We start from the raw sequence: 22,112 nt of genomic DNA, 5'->3' as shown, positions 1-22,112 counted from the left end.
GCAGGGTGATGCAAATGTTTTCCCGTTTCCCCCCCCCTTGCATGATGCTACTGGGTTTGGCAGATTTCGAGGCCCGTTTTCGAAGCGGAAGAACAACAAATAGTCGTAAACATTTACACTAATGCCGGCTATAATTCAATCGAAGCAGAAAAATTCCCTCACACTTTGTGCCGGCAACGGCGTAACTCATCGGCTCGTGCGTATCGTGGCTCTCGACAAAAAACGCTCGTACACTTGCGATGTGATCTTGCAAAACGGGCCAGAAGCAGCTTCCCAGAATAGTCGATCGATCGGAACATCTTCGGGCGTGAACGTGAAATTCTATCCTTTCCTGGTTGGGGATGATGTTGGTGATGATGATGTAAGTCGTACGACTTTGATTTTCCACGAAAGTAACGACGATGGAGAAAGAGTGGTTTGCTTTCGGTGAAAAGCGATACTATCTCCGGCAAGTAAATGCATTGGTTTTTTTTAAATATAAAAGTCTCCAGGCCTGCGGAACATACTTCTTTGTGGTGTAACGAATATAAACCAGTAATCTCAAACGATCTTCAACACGATCGACGTCCAGCGCAAATCAGTGAAGTATTCGACCGGTCCAGAATGTCTTTTTTCGTTATTTCGATAAACGAAAAACTTCGAAACGTATCTAATAAACTATAGATCACACCCGGGATAAGGAGATTTTTCACTGTTTGGAGGAGGAGTTATAAGTGTCCACTAGTATTAATCAACCAGGGTCTGGTCGTCTCTTCAGAATAAAAAATAAACAATAGAGAAAAATTTTGAGCTAGTGCTTTTGATTCACTATCAAAAATGCAAAAGAAAATTGTATTCTCCATGAAATAAAAGCGTCACCCACATATGGATGACACGGGTCCCTGGAAACATTCCACGTCACCCGTGTGTGGGTTATGTCCAGAAGATGTTTATTTAACCAGTGTGTCATTAATTTGCTGACTGACTCTTCATTCAGAAAATCACTGTTGTTTATTTTGTGAATGTAGAATAATGCAATTATGCACTTTTATAACAATTTACAAGAAACTTTTAATAACTTCAACTAGATTTGATGATTTTAACATTAATATTTACCAGTTTCTGTCCAATTGCGTAGAGGTTTCTCGCTAAAAACTAGGCACGAAAAAGAAACTCTTTCCCAAACAGTGCGATGACACTACGGCTCGTCACCTACTGCTGAGGTAGTTTTCTATTTTCCATTCTAAAACTTTAAAAAAAACGGAAGAAAAGACACCTTTCTGAAAGAATCCATTCATTTTGGAAACAAAATAAAAGACTTCGAAAGATAAAAAAGAGCCTCGTACAACTGGCAACAAAAAAAGTTAGCCTCATTCCTCATACAATCATCTTCTTTTCCACGCTGAATGAATGCGAAAATCACACATTCCGAAAAGAAAAGAACTCGGGATAGATTATGTGTGCGAGAAGTTTGCCAGGAAAATTTTCACCTTCCCGCCGAAAGTTTCAACGCCCAGCTTGGCGGCCTGCAGCATCCGAAATGCATCGAGCATGGGAGGGCGGTGCATTCGGCGGATGGGGCAAAGGCAAAGCTACCGGCTAAAACATACACACCCAAGTACCCAAATCTTTACCTATGTTCAACGACGTTGTCTTTATGTTGGGTGATTTCTTTACCAGCCATTTGCCATTTCAGCCAGAAAAGAAGGGCTTCTCGAGTGTGCAGGAACTGGGAAACTCTTTCCGTGTCTTCCTTTTGGGCAAAAGCTAAATGGGATAAAACTTGAGTTTCTTCAAGCTTCCATTTGTACGTTTTTTCCCACCTTCCCACCTGCCTTACGGTGGAAACTTTTCCACAACGCCGGTCCCCCGTATCGGGTCCCCGGGTACACCGGAACGAAATTGAAAAGAATGTGAAGCCAAACCACCGTCTCGTGTGTATGTGTGTAGGAAAGCGAACTTTGTGCCAAGGTTTCTGGTCGGTTGGTCCGTTTCCACCACGACCCGGTGCCGGTGCCGGGTTTATAATTTAGAGACCAAAAGGCGATCGAATAGTTTTGTGGTTTCGGTCGTCCTGTTCGGTTCCATTCCCGCCCAAATGTGACCTGGGTGCAAACAGTCGGCGTATGCTTTTTTTTTGCATACGTGCACATACGTGAAAACATAGCATTTTCACAACCTTTTGCCGGCTTTTCGGGAATTGTGGGGTGCCCGAACGTACGAATATTTGTCGGTGAGAAAACTGCATTTCCCCATTATCGGGTTCCGGTTCCGGGAAGAGCGACACGACTGGGGTGAAAACGAATCAGTGGCGGTGCGAATGAGACAGTTGTTCACACGTGGTAGGAAAGATTTTTTCACCCTCCCTCCCCCCCAATCGGTACTTTGCATCTTACCGTCGTTTATGGAATTGTGAAAAGTTTTTTGAAACGTCCTAATGCTTTTCTTGTCAGACTTTGTGCATTGCAATTTCGCTTTCGTAAGAGTTTCGACACACTCTTCCATCTTGCGCCAAGCGATCGAAAGTCAAGCACACGACGACGCTGAGTTCGTCCCGACGGTCCATTATGCAAAATGGGATTTGGTAAAGCAAAAAAACATAAAAACAATTTATCAAAATGTGATAAACTGGACTCGGCTTTTCTTTACGTTTTACGAGCTTTAAATTTCCGATCACTTTCGATTCGATTGTATGATTTGCGTATGAACGAACACAAACATCTCAGCAACCATTGAGAAGCTCCGATCGGTGCGCTACGAATTTCGTATTGATTTTTTTTTCAGTGTTTAAATATTAAAGATCTTTTATTTTTACGGCCATTGAGAAGGAATCTAGTAACATCATAATAATGTGACAAAATTGAATAAAACCATAAGAAAATTGGGGCGAAATTCCCGGATTCCCGGAGCTGCTCAAAAACCCCCTCGCTGAAGATGTCTTTAACGATCTTGGTGTTGAAATTTGAAGTCAATGTTGGTTATGATGATGATGATGATGACGTTACTGCTAGCTCAGAACTCAGCTCCACTAAAGTGCATGAAAGGACGACAAATGCTGATTTAAACGGTTGCTCTCAGGGAAAAAAACAGGCTCTTCCTCGTATGCAATAAGACCATGGCAAGGACTTCCGTTCCGTGTGGCGCAATAGCTACGAGCGTACAACGGTCGGTGAAGGAATAAAAAAGGAAGCTTCATAAAATATCGTTGCACACTCAAAAATGTACAAGCGATTCTTCGTCCCTTCCGTTCGCTTCCGTCCGCATCGTTCCCTTGTGCCCTTGTTGGAGGGTTTTTTACTAAAAAGGCGACTGCCGAAAATTACATCAAAGTAACCTCGAGCGGTTGTTCTCCACACGTGCACAGAACGGTGGGAAGATGCGCAGGAGGGCATATTAGAATTTGCCGAAGAAGATGATGGCTGAACGGCTGATGTACCGGTATAAAAGGTTTTGCAATAAAGCTTTATTGCTTCTGGGTGAGTTTTTCAGGCCCACCCTCCTCCCCAATGCTTCCAATAGACAGCAGTATAGCGTTTGAGGTAATAGCATATTATAAAAAAGACATGCACACACTCCCCACACATAGGGGGAATAGAAAAAAAAACCCTCTTAGTTGAGCGTGAACTGAATTCGAAAACCCAACGGCACCATCCAGGGTTTGACAACCCCCCGGGTGTACGGTGATCATGTAACAACGCGCCCCACATGGGCGGGAAAATTGAACCCCAGTGCTCATGTGTTACTAATTAAATAACCTCCTTTGATTCATTTAAAATGATATGATGGATGTTTCTCGTAATTAATTAGAGTTTTTATTGACCGCATCCATCAGGCGACTGCTCTGGTTGGTGTGTCAGCCGGTGTGTCAGTCGTGTCCTGCGCTCTGTCCATCAGTCTAGTCACTCTCCATGCCAGTGTGTGTGTTTTTTCTCACTTGCCAAAGCAGTCACTTCTCAGAATGAACCCTTTGGGGAATGGTGGTTGGGTTTCACTCCCATCCAACGCTTGCTGTGTGAAAGTGTTACGAGGTTGTAACGAAGGCTACCACCCACCCACCCCTCAGGCTGGGATCATCTCATGAATGGTATGGTCTCTATTGCGTGAATGGAATGCAAAGTGTGCAGTCAATCCGTATCGCCACTGGGTGGGAAATAATGTGCAATAGGGAAACGCTGTCCCTCTGTGGTTTTTGACGAGAAAAATAGAACTCTTTGTAGTACGTTAAATTAATCTGGATGCTTCTTTTTATGCAATTAATTAAAATGGCTCACGCCATAAATGATGTACATCGTATGGAAAAACACGCCACAAGATAAGGTGTAACTACACGTAAATTTAATATCCACATTAAACCACCGTTCCACATCACTGTCTATCTTCAAAGTCATTAAATTGTATTAACCATAATCCAATCTATTTCCGCTATAAAACTGGCTTAAACTACAGTGCTCAGCAACTGGGACACACGCAAAAAAAAAATCTAAACAAACCAGTCACGCATTGATTTAGGGTCAGTTCGGCTTTTCAGCCGAAGCAAGACCCAGCAAAGACCGCTTACTCTTAATCGTGCGAAATGAGCTTCTCATTACGGAATCGGTTCAGGTACGAGTGTTCTTCCGCAACCACCACCGGGACACCCGTTGTCACCCGCGTCCCGTAGCGTACATGGCCATAAAAATTCTATTACCTTTCGGCTCGGGACAGCTTTTGGATAAACTTTTTCCTACCACACGGTCCCACTCGGTCCCACTCGGTCCAAAGCTGGACGGAGCTGTGTGTGTGCGCAATCACGAAACACCGGAATCCTCTTTCCCGGGCCCATTAATCATTCCGTACCACGCCGCGGAACATGGTTCCGCTTCCTGTGCTTCGTCTCCCTGTGTGATGAATGGTGTTCTGGCCTCACGGACAGAAAGCGGCTATATCGCTGGTCGTGCCCGGTCGCGCGTATCTGCCTCTTCCGATCGGTGTTTGCACCTTCCGATCCGATCGGGGCGAAACCCATCGCATCCAGAAATGTCATCGATCTCTGGTCACGGCACATTTCGCAGCACGTTTTTTTTTCGTGGAAGAGCGTTGGAATCGGTCCGCGGATGGGACCCAAGAATGGGCCACCGGTAGAAGATTCACCACCTCCATCACCATTGATCGCAACTGGTGGAATGCGATTGATGTCATTAAACATTCTGCTAGCATGAGCACCATTCGACAGTACACACCTTTGGGCTGTTGCTAGTGTGGTCAATCGCCCGATGCCTTTAAAAGGCGGTGGCACGTGAGTGAAAGATGCAGGACGGATACTAGTTCCGAAGTTGGAGGATGCCACTGCTGGACACGATTAAGATCTAAGTCTCCTCTCCAAAATGGGTGATTGTTCCGATTTGCATCTTTTCATGGTTTCATGGCTCAAATCAAATGTTCAAACGTTTTTGTTTATAGAGCTGTCATCCGTAGGTGCAGTCTAATGATTCGTGATGAGTAATATTCTTCCGCCTCGCGTAAAGCCAATTGCCAAAGTGCAAACTTCACAAACCACTGTTCAGGTGTTAGCAAAAGAGCTCGTGGCACATTTACATCATCAACGCAACTCAATGTTCAGACAGACCCAATCATTCGCTCCCGGTAAACCTTTCAGCAAAGCCAGCTCCATCCACCCGGTGCCGTTTGATGAACGATCGCTGCCGAAAGATGCAGAGGAACTCAATCGTACCGAGACCGGCCGAAACTTTTGCCCAAATGTCACAAATCTTTCACGAGCTCATCCTTCGCCGGCTGGAACAGTCACATCACAGACACCTCGCCGTGTTCTGGGTTCGGCGCGCGCTCCGTATTCCGGACGGATTCGTGCGGCACTGAAGTCAAATATTTTCACAGAGTTATGTTTATTTACATTCCAACGAGTACGGCGAACCAAAAATAATGCGCGAACGCACCGACCCGGGAGGGGGGAGTTTCGATTTCGCGACGACGGCTAGTGCGTGAATCCTCCGCGTTCCGTATCCATGAACTCCCGCCGGAGGAGGTATGGCCTCCGATTTTGCAGATGCCCTTCGGGACGCGCGCGCTGTACTTTCCAAAATCTCGTCAGAAGTATTCCATGCCGTCCGGGTGCGAAATATGAGCCAAAATCGATATAGAGAAGCCTGCCTGCCGGGAGTGGAAGAAAGTCCGGAGAAAGAAATCCCCGGAGATCACGATGTTCTATCACGGGAGGGAAATCTTTTATGTGCCTGCGCGCCCTAGAGCCCCGGCACAGATGTTTTCCATGGGCGATGTGCTGGCATTACAATAAGCCGCCGGAACACCGCCCGGCACGATTGAGTGACGTGGGAAAGCCGTATCTAAAGCGGAGCTCCAAAAATCCACGGCACGGCAAGATTCATCATCTTTTTTTTTTTGTACGGGGGCATTCGGGTGCACTGAAGCGTGCTCCGTTGTGTCGCTAATCGGATGAGTTAATATCGCTCTAGCCTGTCTGTCTGCTTTTTCCGACCCATTTTGGGGTGGGTGGGTGCGTCATGCATTCTTACGAGTGGCGTTCTGGATATTTGTTTGACGTAGGAAATAGACACGAGCGTTCGAGCTGCTTGTTGTACGATGGTTATTAACCGTGAATATTTGCCGGTGTGAATGATAGCACTCATTGCCGGTCGGTGTTCGGCAGATGGAAGATCGCTCCCTATCGCTCTCGGATGATGATTTTGACGTTGGCGTTCACTGAGGGTGCCGTCGGATTTTTCGTCCCTGTAATAGCGGATTAGCTTTGGTTCATGCATTACACAATTATCCATTTTGATATTATTTTAGTATTATGTTGCAATGCTTGCATTTTGGTAAAGTAAACTGGTAAGCTGACTATATAGGTAAAGACCCTGTCATCGATGCACTGCGCATATGCAGCTGCGGGCACTGGAATTTATTAGCTCTATGGTAATGTTGTGGAATAGTTTCCTTGACGCTAGTTGCTTGCAAATAGTTTGACCTACACTGCCACATCCGCTCCACTTCACAACACACTTTAGAATATAATTTGCCTGCACTCGAGGACACACCGCCACTGTTGTTGAAAAGTGGGAGTACAAGGTACTTGGAGGATTCCTTTTTTTTCTTTCTCTCACACCTGACCGCACCGCTAGCCTACGAGAAGGATAATGTGCACTGTACGCGCAATGTTGCTGGGACCCGCGGGTGCATAACAAGAAACCTCGCCAAAGAAACCGTCATTAGCACGCACGGTGACTGCACCCTTTTTGCCTCCCGTATGTCCTTCGCGTACGGAAAATGGGGAAAAGGAAGGTGCTTTATGTCGGTGTGGCATGCACAAATGTTTCCTTTCGTGTGTACTGACATCGTCCTGACGGAAGCCACTATTCAGCCATCCATCCATCGCTGCAATACTCGCTGCAATGCCCCCGTAAATGAAGCAGAACTCAGTGCCCTTTGTTGGAGAATGGTGAAGGGAGATCCCTCGAGAGAGAGAAAACTCTTCGCGGGTTGGGAACTTGTTACGGTAGGTGTCGTCCAGTGTTGAATCGCGTCCTCACCTCACAATCACACCTTCGTTCAAACTGGTGAAGTAGGTTGCATGCTTTTTTAATTAATCAATAGCCCTCTGCGAACCATTTTCCCTGGGTTCCCCTGTTGTGTTGTGCGAGATCGCAAGCCAAAGAAGCACCTCATGATAATGTGCAGTCCGCCGAAGGGGGTTCGTTAATTACGTGCATGCGGTTAACGAGAAAACAGTAATAGGCGGGAAACGTCACAAGACGCCATGTTACACATGACACAAACCCTGTGTTGTGGAGTATGTTTAGCCCAAGGATAAGGACGGCAAGTGGCGTTTGATTTTGTAACCTTCACTCTCAAAAGCGATGTGTGTATTCGCCCTCCCCTCGTCAGTACGGAAGGGAGTGGTTCCATCGCACCATCACACGAACATGCAGGACGTGGTGTACCGATCGTTGTGATGCCTGAGTGGTTTTAGCGCCCAGTACAGCAAGATGGTGGGAATTATGCTCCGTGCCGCAACTAATCCCAGCGCCAGGACACACCTGGTGTGCTTGTGAGAGTGATAAGATGGGTGAGAGGGACACTAAAAATAAAACCCGCACTGACTATCCACATGAAAGCCGCAAAGCATTATATTTTCCACCTGATCGAGCTTAATCGGCTCGGTTTGATGGTTTGAGGTTCAATATGGAATGGAACTAATCAAACGGAAGATTATCGGCGAGGCAGCGATGCGATTGTACCGAACCACCGTGGCTGTAATTTTCTTAAACGCCGTCAATAATGATAAGTAATCAGAGTGTGGTACGTGCAGGTGATGAGATTATTGCTACTCTGGTACATTGATCGGGAAGGGCAAAACTGCTTGTTAAGCGCTTAAACAGAAATGCATCTATGGCTTCTGACTGGAAAATGATTCACTGCGCTAACGAACTTCCTTTCAGTATTAATTTTACAATGTATCTCACGCATGTTGTTCCTCAAATCATTTATATATTCATATGTTCCTCCAATTGTTTATATAAACTCCTCGAACCTTGAGAAATTGTTTGCTGTTTAACAATCGCTCCAAATATCGTAACTCAATCTTCATAAGAATTGTCACATGGATCATCATGAAGTTTTGTTTCATAGTCACTTTTTGTTAACCTCCCCATTCTGCAATTCTTTTGCTCCATCCATCGACTGGATGTCTACACAAGCGTTTGCAAGTACTTCACATCGTGTAGAATAAAGTTGCATTGGAGGTTTATGATCTTTAAAAGCGGCAATACATGTTCATGTTTTTATGGCGATTTTTTAGATGATGAAGCGGTGACTGGAGTGCCAGATATTTTATCGTTACACAACGCTCGTTCGGTCATAATTTAGCAAGTTTTTTATTGGCTAACACAAGTGAAATTGTAATTTATTTTACTGTTTTCTATTGTATGTTTGATGTTTAAAGATTCAAATGCGTGAGAGTATAAATAGCGCAAATGTAAACAAATTATTCTATAACTCATCGTTCCGGGAACGCTTTAATTCTGAAGGGCATTTCAAGGAATTCGTTCTGTTTGTGTTTGGCCGGGATTCTGTTTGAAATCATTGTTTGCCATTCATTTTTGCGATTCGGAAAACCTTCAAAGCGTCGATTCGTAGAAAAGCGCCAATAATACGTCTTTACGTGTCAGTAATGCGTGAGTGGGTGCTTTGTCCCCTTTCATATCAATCAATCTTGTGAATGAAGAACTTATTTCGTTATTTATTCTCCACAATCGCTACGCCATTGTTCCACATGCTTAGCTTAATTTCGCATTCCTTTTACGCAGTTCCTCAACTCAATCTTTAATCTTTGCCGATTGAAAGATTCCTAATGAGCGATGTCCACTTCTTCGAACTCTGTCGATACGCGAACTATTCGTCCTGTATCACCGGCGTGCGATTATGTTCAACCTGTCCACGATAAAGCCCCCCCGTAACGGGTCTGTCCGTATTTAATTGAATAGCCCCGTTGAATTGTTGTAGCAACACGACGTTACACCATCGCATGCTCGTTTTGGAAAATCGTAATGTGTACGCGAACACAATCGCATTACCGAGCAGGGAGTTCCTCCCAGCAGCAGCAGCAGCAGCAGCATGCAACATGTGCCCCCACGGCATCTTCAGCAGTGCGCTGCACTTCGGGAATGTTATTTATTAATTGCATCCCACACGCTGATCAGTGTCTTCGGATGGCAAGCGCGCACATCTTGCACCACCGTGAATGGTCGTGACAGCGGACAACACTATACACACAACCAGAACCTCCACCTGTACCTGTGCCACCTCGAACAACGCCGTGGTCTATGATACCCCATACACGTTGGCTTCCACCCGGCTTCCCGGTTTCCGGTTCTGAACGTCCCCAACCGATCGGCACAATATCCGTCACGTACACGGTGTTACGGTAATTTATTAGGCTTCCACGGCGATTACGGTCGCCCATGATGTGTATTCCGGGCGGACGCAGCAGCAGAAGAAGCAGCGGGCAGTTTTTGCGTTCGCGCGATCCTGTACCGGTGGCGTGTCGTTTCGGTGCTTTTTTGGGAAAGGGAATTGGCTGGCAGGAAATTATGACCCGCGACGCGACCAAACCGACAGGATTGGCACCTTTTTTGGGGCGGGTGGGAGAAAGAAGGCACCTTTTTTGTTTTGTTCGCTTCTTGCCTGGCTCTAGCTGGCTCGTTCGGCCAATGCTAATGCGTGAGTGCACGATCGATGAGCTCATTGGATCGGTGGTGGTGGTTGGATATTGGTAACGAGCTCCACGGGTAATGGATTTTAATGGGATCAATTTATGCACGAGCGAAAGTCATGAGTTTAATTTCCTTCCAGCATTTTATTATTTGCCGTCGGTCGTTGTGCAGTGCGCCGTGCCGACGAGAATGAAATCGTGTCGTGGCCTCTTTAAAGCGTTGTTTGCCCATTTTGGTGGGGCGCAAAGAGATGATGAGCGCAAGTTTATTTAAAGGCAATATGCCATTGGTGATCATGTTTATATTCTGTAAGGAACTCTAAACTTAAAGTATTAAATTAGTGTTGCGAATAATGCTCAGAATTCAGAGAGATACCTCAGAATGCCTAGAATCTCCGAGAAGAATTTGTAACTGAGAAATAATACATAAAGTTTAGGATGTTTTTGAATAAATAGTCTTATATACTGGCCATAATACTGGCCCCATATATGATGATCATATGTTTAAACATTAAAAAATCGCCATGATCTCGTTTCGGGTACGATCCCGATACGTTTAATGCCCAATTCGTGTGCATCTCAACATTGTGTGCCCAATGTCTTTGTAACCACTTGTGCAAAACCACCACTTGTGTCAGTTTGGGCATGATGTGGCAATCATTCCGTTGCGGCGATCATTACCGTCCGTCCGTCGGCAAGAACTTTGATGAACTCTCGGCCACGCCACACAGCAAAATAAGGATCCGTGCGCGTACACACCAGACACAGATGTGTGGCCACGGCCGTGTTGCAATCGTATTGCGCTGCGTCAGAACGTGATTACTCGACGAAAGTGGCTAAACGAGCGGTAATAATCCGGTCCACTTTCATTCGAACGCGAACAAAACCATCATACGGTCTCCCGCCCGAGTTGAGCATTATTTTTTTGCGCCCGTACGTATGTTTAACACCATCAACCATCCAACATCGGATCAAACCTCGGGGAGGGCCTTGCGGCGCATCTGCATACGACGAGTAGCTTGCATGCCTGATGGAATGGGTTCGTAATTTTTTGGGACAGGACGGGTTGGTGGTTGGGAAGGAAAGAAAAGGGAAAAACCCCTTGCGAGTGTGGTGTAAGATGCGGTGGCCGTAAATTGAAGTCACGATCCAGTGCTCATCCGTCAACCCAGAAGTGACAGTTCCCGGCATCGCGCTACCGACTGTTTTCAATTAAAGTGAAGTTTGAAACAGTTTTCGTGAAGCCGGTGCTGCCTCCGCTGCAGATATTGCGTACCATTGTAACGACCATCTCCTCGAACGATATGATGATACCCTTGACCTTAGGGCGTGGATGATGTCAGGGAGAGCGAGAGAGTTCACTTGTGTAATTATAGTGGTTCAGCTGGAAACCGTGGTGATTGATTTTAACAAAGTTACGCGCTTTGGTTTGATGTTGAGAGTTGTTCAGTTCTCACTGTGTAATGATTTTTATTCCACCACCAAAAAAAAAATGCATATTTTAAACAAATAGACACCTTTGCATATAATGAAATTTAAACTGATTGAAGATTTAAAATCCGAGCGAAACGTATCCTCCCGAGGGTTTTTTTTATTAAGAAATCCAGCTACCCACGAGCAATGCGCGATCGTAAAGATGATTTTAATTAAAATTTATGATATCATTTACTCGTCGTAATTAAAACACACCCATGCGGCGTGCTGTTTGCACTGAACTCGCGGAAACTGAAAAGCGACTCGCTCATGTTTGGCTCACATTTCCGTTTGATTTTTTTTCTGCTTGTATCCTCCACCCTGGTTAGTTTCCTCTGCAAGTTTATCGTTCTAAGCGTAAAGTTTTTAATTATTGTAGTAAATGGAAAGAACGCTGTTGGGTTTTTGTTGTTGTTCTGAATAGTGTGTTTACTGGTTTTGTTATTAAAAGTGTGTTTACTTGCTATTGTTTGTCGATAAAATATTTGTTGTACTCTAAAGATGTATTGAGGGGAATACCTGTGTTTCTAATAATATATTGATTTGTTAAAAAATATTGTGATTAAAAGATATTAGGAACAACTCATTTATTTCCCAACTGCAAAATTGAAACTCGCCAAGATGTAATTGACTCACAGTGAGTGTTTGAAGAATTATTCTCATGTTTGAGAAATATTTGACACATCACGCCTTGCGGCTCACTTTCAACTCACTCGTTAGCCTCTCGCGAATATTTCACTCACTCTCTTAAACAACATGAGTTATATGCGTTGTATGTATAACAGTGCATTGCCTATCGAAACCAAATAAACTGTACTAGGTTTGCTGAGGCGAGGAGTTAAATCAAAGGACAGTAGTGAGATAAATAACTCGATTGACAATACTTATGTGAGTGACTCATATTAACTCACTCATTAGTAGGATGTAATTCACTCATCCATTCTTACTCACTACGCACTGCATTTAGCTTAAAGAAGACTAGTTTTAATTGTGTATTTGCATCTTTTTATTATTATTTTGAGTAAATAGCAAAATATATTTAAAACAATTCGATTACTGCGTCATAGCACATTTTAAATAATCTCGTTGCAACGAATTTTCATCAATTAAGCTTGATGCATTCACCTTCAAGCACATTGATTGCTGTACACATTGTTCATTGCATTGTTTTTTTCTTTCCTTTCCGTTTCTTTTCCACAGAAATGACTAGTTCCGGTGCCGTCCTGCTGGAGACAAACATGTCGAACGACACCACCATCTAGGGGCGTGGAAGGACCACGTCTGCACGTAATTGATCGCTTTGGACATCATCATATCCGGTCTCTCTAGCCCGTGCCCCGAATTTCGTGCACCATCGCGGAAGTGCGTGCGTTAAGGGAGGATAGTGCGTGATAGCGTGTTTTTCGTATGGCAGTGTAAGGGTGTGCGTATGCATGTTTGCATGGCATCGATTGGCTCACTATCGAAACCGGGCGAATCTGCTGTGCGCAATAAGTGTTGAAGAAAGCAATAGGCCGCTTTTGCTAACCCGCGTCCCACCTCCCGCATAGTAAAGAGACCGGCCAATTCACCCACACCCGGGGTACGCTCCGAATCCGACGACAACGTGTAAGAAGTGTGGGCGAACGTCGGTAGCCTTTTTTTGGTTTAATTTTCGCACCGACTTTTGAATGCGAACATGGCAGCGCTACGGTCGCCGGAAGTGCTGGTAAATGCCTGCACGTGGTGGATGCGGTTCGCGCTGGTGCTGCTGATTCTGCAAACGTTCGTCGGCGTCGAAACGCTCGATCTAGGTGAGTACGGTTGATTTGCCTTACGGCTGTGCGGGTGTTAGTTGATGAAATTTACTTCCCAGCCGCGCACAACACCGCGGGAGAGAGGCGGGTGTGCGCGCAAGATTCATTAAGCCGTCGGTAATAATCGGTTGCGTTTATCATCGGTTGACGGTGATGGTGGTGGCCACGGTGCCGAAAAGGAGTTTCACACCGGTACGAACCACCCCATCGTATCGCGCCGTTTTAACGAGTGAAAACGGGGAAAAAATAGCCAAAGTTGCGGAGATAAAAACTCTTTACGGTCCGCGCTGGTACTGATGTACAGATGGCTGAGATGGCTGAGTGTTGGCAAACGAATGGTCCCAGCCTGCAGACGAGTGAATAATAATTTAGTCAAACAACCTAATCAATCAGTTAAATAGGCACCATCAACAACCGGTGTGATGGTAACGAACTATGAAACGATGCGATGCCAACCATTCGCAGACTGTCCAAAGGGCTGACTATTCATGAGCTTGTTGGTGTCATAATTTAATTTCGTTTAAAAAAAAAACCCGTAGTTTAACTAATTTCTAATGTTACATTGGAAACGGAAGAATTGCAAACATTTCAACAAATATGTTGGCCTGCGCGTTAGTTTAAAGGCTGCACATTTAATTAAATAGCCATCAGCAGCACCCACCATCGATCAGTCGCGGTGTGAATGTACTTGACTTATTAAATGGTAAGGTATTTCGCGTACCCGTGCGGAAACCTCAAGCAACTTCAATTGATTGCGAATTTCCGTCCTTGGCCTGGCTTCGGTTACCGGTTCGGATCGCCGCCTCATTATTGCAAAAGACATGCACAATTATTTCAAAACCAACCTCATCTCAAAATTTCCACCACATCGAAAGCGCGCACACAAATTACTTCCTCACCCTCTCACCTCCTCTCACCCCCCGATAGGTGGTAATTCATTTCCTCCAATCGATTCCCACAGCTCTCCCCCCTCCCCACCACCCCCGCGGGTCCGAAACACTTGCGGAACAGGACTGCGGGCACAAAATTTGTCCGTCAGCGAAAATGAGCTTCTAACCGCACACGGCCCCGGGGAACGTTCGTATGGGTGTGTGTGTGTGTGTGTTCAACCAACACCCACCCCAAAGCGGAGGTCCACCCACCCGCAGGGGTGTGCTTTGATGGGTGTGTGTGTGTGTGTGCGCCAGTGTCCTTCCCCGGCGGTGCAGTGCGCATACCCGCTCTGCTCATTTGGTGAGAAATTTTGCCAAGCAAATTTTAAGGTCCGGAATTTGTAATTTACCTTCCACACATACTTCACGACGACCGGAAGCTGCGGTGAACTACGCTCGAATCGCCATCCGCTTTTGTCGTTTGGTGGGGCGTGGGGCGAGTGGGTTTGGGACCCAAACTTTAAGCCAACTTCAGCGAAATATGCTACTGCGCGTTGCGTCCTATGCATTTGACATTTCTCGTGCGAATGATTGGTTGCCATGGAAGCAGTGATTTCGCTTGGTGGTGCATCCGGAGACAAACTTAATTGCTTAAAATGTAGTTATTGTACTGTCGTTTGTTGGTTGCCATGACAGACATGAGATTGAATTGAAATACTGGAGTATTTGTGAATGAACCAGCATTAAGTTCATGATGGAGTGATGAATTTTGAATGAAAATTATTCATTTCTTATTAATTCTCCAGAATTCATCACCGTTGTTGAGCTCGTCTAAGAGTTCCATTTGAAGCTATCTTCTCCATGGCAAACATTTTAAACGTTTCATTAATACTCCATTTGCTTCATTTGTACGAAGATCGTTTCAAAGACACAGGAACACATTGAATGTTCCGTCAGCCATCCCAAGGACGATAAGCATCGGCTAGCACTCGCCGAACCACCTTCACCTCTCGTTCAAGGCTCGATTCGATGGGAAAAGTTAGACACATTCAAAACGCATCACATCTCTGCAGTTTGGGAAAACTGTTAGCTACGAATCTGTTGGGAAATCGATTACATCTCACCCAAATTCCGTCCCCATAAGATGAGCCCGGGACAAGGAGCGAGTGGAGATGAGGGCAAAAAAAGCGGATGAGTTCATCTCGTCCCTTTCGGGGGAAAGGGAATGCAATCGGAACGCACCCGGGCAAGCAAAATGATGTTGCCATTGGTGGCGATGGCCCCCGTACCCGAAAAACGGATTGCAAACGAGCAACTTTTCTGCAACCAATCATCATACCTTTTGTGCCTTCCCTCCGGTTGGCCCCGGGGGTCACTGGCCCCCGAACGGGTCCATAAAACCCAGCATCCAGAGGCGAGCGAGCGAGATATTGATTTTATTTATTTACCCAAAGTTTTCCGTTTAACTTTTCCCCACCAACCCCCCTACCCCGGTGTTGTAAAGAAAAGGAACGGTGGGGTTTGGAAACGATGCGCATATTTTTCCATCTGTTTGCTGTGAAAGTCATCTACCTCCCAAGCATGCTAGATACTGCTGGAACTCGTCTCATATTTCCACATTACTAATTGCAACCTGTGCGCGGGGTGGCGTAAAAGGAAGCTGTCGGATGGCCGGATGGTGTTTTTTTTTCCCCGGGCCGTTGTACCTCCGTTGAGCCCTTCTGTGAACATCTTCATTTAACGATCGCTCGCTCGCTCGCAGACATTGTCGGGTGCTGCGGGCCTTTTTTTGCCGTACAGGGTCAGCCTCACTCAACATCACGTTCTACACGTTCGCCAATATGCCGGGGTGTGTGAGCAACCCCACCTTCTCGGTGTCCTCGGTGGAATGAAAGTTATCACTTTTCATTTCATTTTAAATTTTTGCCATGAATCAGAATTCCTCACCCGGGATGCTTCAGGTTCACCGGCCGCCCAACCGGAAGGGAGTTGCAGTTGCCCGACCGAACAGATACAGTTCCCAGGTTTCACTCTACAATGCATCGGCGAAGTTAGTAGGTGCTGGATGATGACCTGTTGGACGAACCGTGCCCGTCCCTTGCCCGGCCCCGGGAATGTGAAGCCGAGGGTGGCACATAATTTCAATTTCAACACAACATTTGCACCGTCCGTCCAGCCGATTATTTGCTCGGAACACCGGATGGATGGCAGGCGTGGTGCTCAGGGTGGTGGTGTGTAAGGTTTGTAAAATGCCCTTCCAACTCCGGTCCAGGTTCCACTTTTTGTGAGAAAAGTCACGATTTCTGACTCGTGCACAGGGGTGGAAAGCTTTCGGGTTGGGTGGAGACTGGACGGGCTATTTGCGCTGGGTAAAATATGCAAATAAAGTTCCTTACCCAGTTGGCTTGACCAGTTGGTGGTGGTGTGCGATGTTGAAGCTTTGGCTATGGAGGAGATAACTTTGACTTTCGTCGTCTTCTCCGGACGATACCGTCTGTCATCCATCTAGATGCTGCTAATACTTCCTGAATGCCTGCTAGAAGACAGTATTTAGTGAGAGCTTACCACACCTACCCTCACACACGCGCGGGCCCAATACACTTGGCTGCTGTTACACCGAACCAATTTGCTCGGTCCTGCAAAGCCACAAATTGGTCGTAAAGTTGAGCGGAGACTTTTAATTCGCTCTGCCGGATTCGGCACAACCCAATCTCCCTGGATGACCCATTAACCAGTAAGGATCCAAACTTTCTTCGCCAGCTACAGCAAGCTTGAAGTTTTGGTCTCACTCTCTATCTTGTCTGTGTGCAGTTTGTTTTCAACGGGGGGAACGAAAAAAAAACCAAACAAACCATTGGGTAAATCACTGCACCAGCGAGCACCAAATTTAATATTTATTTTCTTTTAGCATGGCCACTAATTGATCATTACAAAGTCTTTTGCGGTTGTAATTATTGAAGAAGATAAAATATGTTTAATAACTCACACAGCCGCGGTCCCCAGGTCCCCAACGCCGCCATGCAATGAGTGAATAATTTGCAACAGATGCCGCTGAACTTTTCGGCCCCAAAATTGGTAACCATTTATCATGTTTGGACGGGGAACTGCTTGCGACCAACCAGCGCAACGATTCCGATTCGTGTTTTTTTCGAAGGGGGGATATTCGGCCATGCCCTATAATTTTCTTTATGGTTTCTAAGTTGCGAAATATTTGCGAGTTAATCATGCACCGCTTGTGGGAAAACGGTGAGATTTTTCCTGCATGGAATTTATTTCCTGTTTTTTTTTTCTTGTTTTGTTTTCTGCAACTTCTCAAACTCAATGCCTAACTTTTCAATGTTTTTGTAATTTCTATTTTCTTGTTACTTCTTTAAGCTTTTTGTTCATTTTTTATACATTTTTTTCCATTTATTTATAACAGCTTTTATATATTTTATGTGCTTGCCCACAAAATTATTATTTTCAAACGATGCAGGCATCTTTCTTAAGAACGCTTTCGGTAGTTTCCGAGTCACGAAAAGGGCGTTAACAAGGGCAACATTCACAGAATTCGTTAGCCTTTTTATCCCATTACACGAAGCGGAGTAAAGTTTGATGAAAAATTTGATTAAAATCTGATACTCTCCGCGTTGCGTTAATTCCCCTTGCCTTGTTCACTCCTTTTCAAACTGCTGCAACGCGGCTCGGCTGTTGCCAAACGGTTGTTGTGTTGTTGGGGTTGTTCGCGCTTTGGTACGCACTTCCACGGTCTCGCCGGTTGTGTCTTGCTATAATTTTATTTTTAATTTCCCGCTCGCTTTCCGGGGGGGGGGGGGAGACTTTCAATTCCGTCTGTTGCTTTCCTACCGTCTGAGCATTCATTCCGCACCGAACACCGAACGCAAGGCGCGCTTCAATCGGATTAGGGCGGCTTCCATCGCTGTCCGGTTTCGCCGAAGGTGCTCACTTTGCTGCGGTTGATTACATTTTGCTGAAGATCCCAACGAGCAAACATAATCGGTTCTGGTCCCAAAAAGCAAAAAAAAAAAAAACATTGGTCCTTCTTCCATCCACTGCAATCCGGTGCCACGAAAATGGGTATCGTAACCTTCGATGCCCCTAAAGCGCGCCTTCGGGTCTATCGATGTTCACCCTCCCGCCATTTGGGGGGAAGAGCGTACCGGGGTTTTCGCGATTTTTTTTGGCTCTTGTGTTTGCCAATCGGTCGGATCAGCAGAGACCCTTTCGACGGCTTGCCTGGGTGCAATATTTCTTACCACAAATCGGTTCGCGTTCCCCTCCGCGTTTCGTTCGCGTACGGCCGGACAAAGATTCCCATGGTGAGATAGCTCGGTCCCCCCCCGGGGCCCCGGGTCTACCCATCCTCCCCGCGCGCCACCGGTCAAAAGCAGCCAAAGGTCTCGGATTCGGTCTCGATCCCGAACAGTTTTTGGGGGGCAATAAATTGGCAACTTAATGAGACAGATGCAGCCCGCGTATCGGGCTCGTAAATCCGGTGCTACTCAAACTCTCCTCCGAGGCTCCTTCGATGCGGTGTGTGCCGTTTTAGGATACTGTTGTTGTTGGTACCTCTGCCGGCCGGGCAAGTTCGACTCTTTTATTATGGTTTTTGGTGGGCTCTTCGCGTTTGGCCAGCTTCCGCTCGCATCGTATTCTTTGCCTCTATCGCTAAACAGCATTAAACGGTCGGCGCTTTGGCGAAGCTTCTCACCGGGCTGGGGACGGTTTTATATCGGTAACCATCAAAATACATCATAAATGTAATGAAATTTGTGATCGAGAGTCCGAGGCTCGTTTGGCTGGCGTGATGAAATAATGCAAACACTTTATGATAGAGTGCGTTTTACTCGTGGCGACTGTGGGAAAAAGTGGCCACGTTGCTTTGCTGTACAATGAGATGAGTGGATTTTGTTCGGCGTTTTGTTTTTATTTGCAGATGGCTTAAAGTGATGTTCTTGGAGCGCTTTAATTGCTGAGAAAGGAATTTACATTTTCAAGCTCACGAGATTATTTGGACGAGTTCGAGACAATTAGTAATTCGTTTGTTATTACTTTTAAATGGCTGTTGAACGACGGTTAACAGTATATTAAATGTGTGCCTGAATGGTTTCATGCAGAGCTGTAAAACGTTGGGGGATTTTTATTGTATTGCAATCCTAAAGTAATTCTAAAATTACTCATTAAAGATCTTCAACTTAATTTTTCTGATTCAAAAACTATTAAGCCTGCCTTTTTTCTAAACTTTTTCATCAAACTTTAAACTTTAAACAATTGTAATAGATCTCTAACCAAATAAATTAAAAACAATTGTGTATAAACCTTGGTATAGCTATACGACCTGTCCGTTCTTAAGGGAATAAATCAAAATTTGGGAGCTCTATTGTTTTGCTACGTTTTATTTTAAAACACACAATTTACAACATAATAAAATATTTCGCTTCCATACTTTTACCTTTTGGTCATTGCCTTCACGCCACAGCGCACCGCACACACCACAATATCGATCGACCCGAGTTCTTTCGCCTCTTAGCTTCCAATGGCGACCGATAAATCACGTAATTGACAAATGGGAATAAAGGAATTCCAAAACCACATAAAAATAGGATCAACACATTTTCCCTTTCGATATAGGCATCGTCCCAGGCCGGGCATGGTGGGGTGGCACGTTGGTCGATGGATCTTTCCCAGCACTTCCCGTGTGCTTGGTTACTTGCTTGCATGGTAGCTGGAAATGGATTTCTTCTTCGTACCAGCGAGCGTAAAGAAACAGTACGGTTGCTGGTGCCAACCCTTGAATTATGTTTGAGACCGGTCAAGTGTCATCTAATATGAATCATTTATTTCAATTTCCCGATTCCCTTCGGAGCGCGGCGTCTTACGTGCGCTAAGGAACTGTGTTGTGGGTTGGGAGGGAAAATGGGAAAACAACCACCTTTCCGGGGGCCGGTAAAGGTTGAATCTTCCGAAGAGTGTTGCACAACCTTCAAAGGTTGTGGTTTTTCCGCTTGTTTTTTCCTTTAATTCAATTTAATGTTTTTTTTTTGCACTCTTTGCGTATCGATGTTGCACTACTATGTTGCGTCGTTATGTTACTCCGAAGAGAGAGAGAGAGAGTGAGAGTTTTGCGAACCGTTTGTAAACAACCCTTGAACCTAACGATCATCGATCCGTTCGACCCATTGGTAAGAGGAAACCATCCTCGTTGGTTCTTCTTCCGCTTTTAATCCTCGACTTTAATGTTTCCCTATCTTCTGCTGTGCTTTGTGCTGTAATGCTGTATAACGATAAGGGATTGGGTCAAGGGATGTGCAAGCGATACACCGCGATAAGGGTTATCGTATTCTTTAAACGTAACAAAACCAACCCGATTGTTTATTCAACAGTACTTAGCTGGTTCTGATGCAAGATGAAACATCTTTCCTTGAAGATGGTTTTTTGTTTTGTTTTTGCACTGCCAAGTACTCTGAGGGCAGCATTAATGCGTTAGGAAGCAAACCATAAAAAAAAACAGGTGAAAACCAAGAGTAAAATCCTTTGTCCGTCGTTCCCCCGCTTTTGGCCCTCGGGTGGTCAGGAAATGAAAGCATGATGGAAATGCTTTTTACTCATCGATGCGAGATGAATTTCAATGAGCAGCGTGCGAGAAGGTTTGCTCGATGGCTTCGGTAAAATGTTCACGTTTGTAATATTTTTATCGCAAAACTGCTACTGCTACTTGCGAATGCTCTGGTGGCCACTGGTGGGTTTCGCACTGGTACTGGCATACTGTATTTATGCTTCTCTTCCAAAATAAAATAAAAAATACCACACTTGCAATTGAAGCGGCGGTCATCATGCCACCGAGTGAGCAGCGGTATGATGGATCATTGCAAGGTTTTACCCCCGAAACAATCACCATTTTGGAAGCTTGATCGTAAAACAGTGAAAGCAATTTTCACTCACCAATTTGCAACAACACACGCGCGCACACTTTGAGCTCTGAACCGGAAAGGTATATTTTTATGTCTTCGTGCTTCAATGATGAGGCACATCGCCACAATACGCAATACGCGAGTAGTTATGTGAGTGCGAAAACTGTGCACTGTGAGTGGATTATCGCCGATCATTCAATTTGGTTCATATTTTGTGTTCCATTTTGTTGCCCTCCCCAGTGCAGTGCATGCACACGGGAATCGACACTGAAACACTGAAACGAAAGCTGAGAATGCCCGATAAAGGCAACGTAACGCTCTCGTTTGGAGCCCGGTTGGAGTTGTGCTTTTTTTTTTGCTACGGCCTGCATATGTTACGGCGCAGTTTTGTGTGAAAATCGTGACGGCTTACTGATGCTATCGATGGAGGAACGTCGCGAGTAACGGCCCTCCCGTTTCGTTTACTGCGCCAAATTCCCCAAAATGCAGCAGTTTGTACGCTGCTGCTCCAATGACATTTCAACCCTGCAGCAGCCACCACTACCATCCGTCATCACCCCTTTTCCGAGCTGGAGCCGGATGTTGTGTCCTTTTCCCGAGCCAGTCACTCATTTCAACGCTGTCAGGCGAAAATCAATATTTTATGTCACGAGCTGACCTTTTCCTGCTCGTCGCTTCGTGCGCGAGCGAGCAACGCGTGTGTGTGTGTGTGTGTATTTATGTGTGCAAATGGCCAATTCCATTTCCCGGCCCCGGTTGACACCCGGGAGGAGGGCATTCGAATTCGAAAATTCTCTAACAAATTTGACGATATTTCGGTGCACGAACACGAATACACACACGGTGGTGAGACGAT

At 45.5% G+C, this 22,112-nt stretch overlaps 1 protein-coding gene across 1 annotated transcript in view; it reads left to right on the top strand.

Annotated features, from left to right (window-relative positions):
- Positions 1-12,904: 12,904 nt before the first annotated feature.
- LOC128300786 (discoidin domain-containing receptor tyrosine kinase B) overlaps positions 12,905-22,112 on the top strand; it is a 124,753-nt gene continuing 115,545 nt past the window's right edge. Inside the window, exon 1 of the mRNA XM_053036978.1 lies at positions 12,905-13,470. Within this exon, the coding sequence (XP_052892938.1) occupies positions 13,356-13,470 (115 nt within the window). The 5' untranslated portion in view covers positions 12,905-13,355. The remainder of the gene's footprint in view (positions 13,471-22,112) is intronic.

This window comes from Anopheles moucheti, chromosome 3 (genome assembly GCF_943734755.1).
Source record: "Anopheles moucheti chromosome 3, idAnoMoucSN_F20_07, whole genome shotgun sequence".
Lineage (NCBI taxonomy): Eukaryota > Metazoa > Arthropoda > Insecta > Diptera > Culicidae > Anopheles > Anopheles moucheti.
The sequence above is the reverse complement of the archived record's forward strand: the minus strand, read 5'-3'. Positions and strand labels throughout refer to the sequence as shown.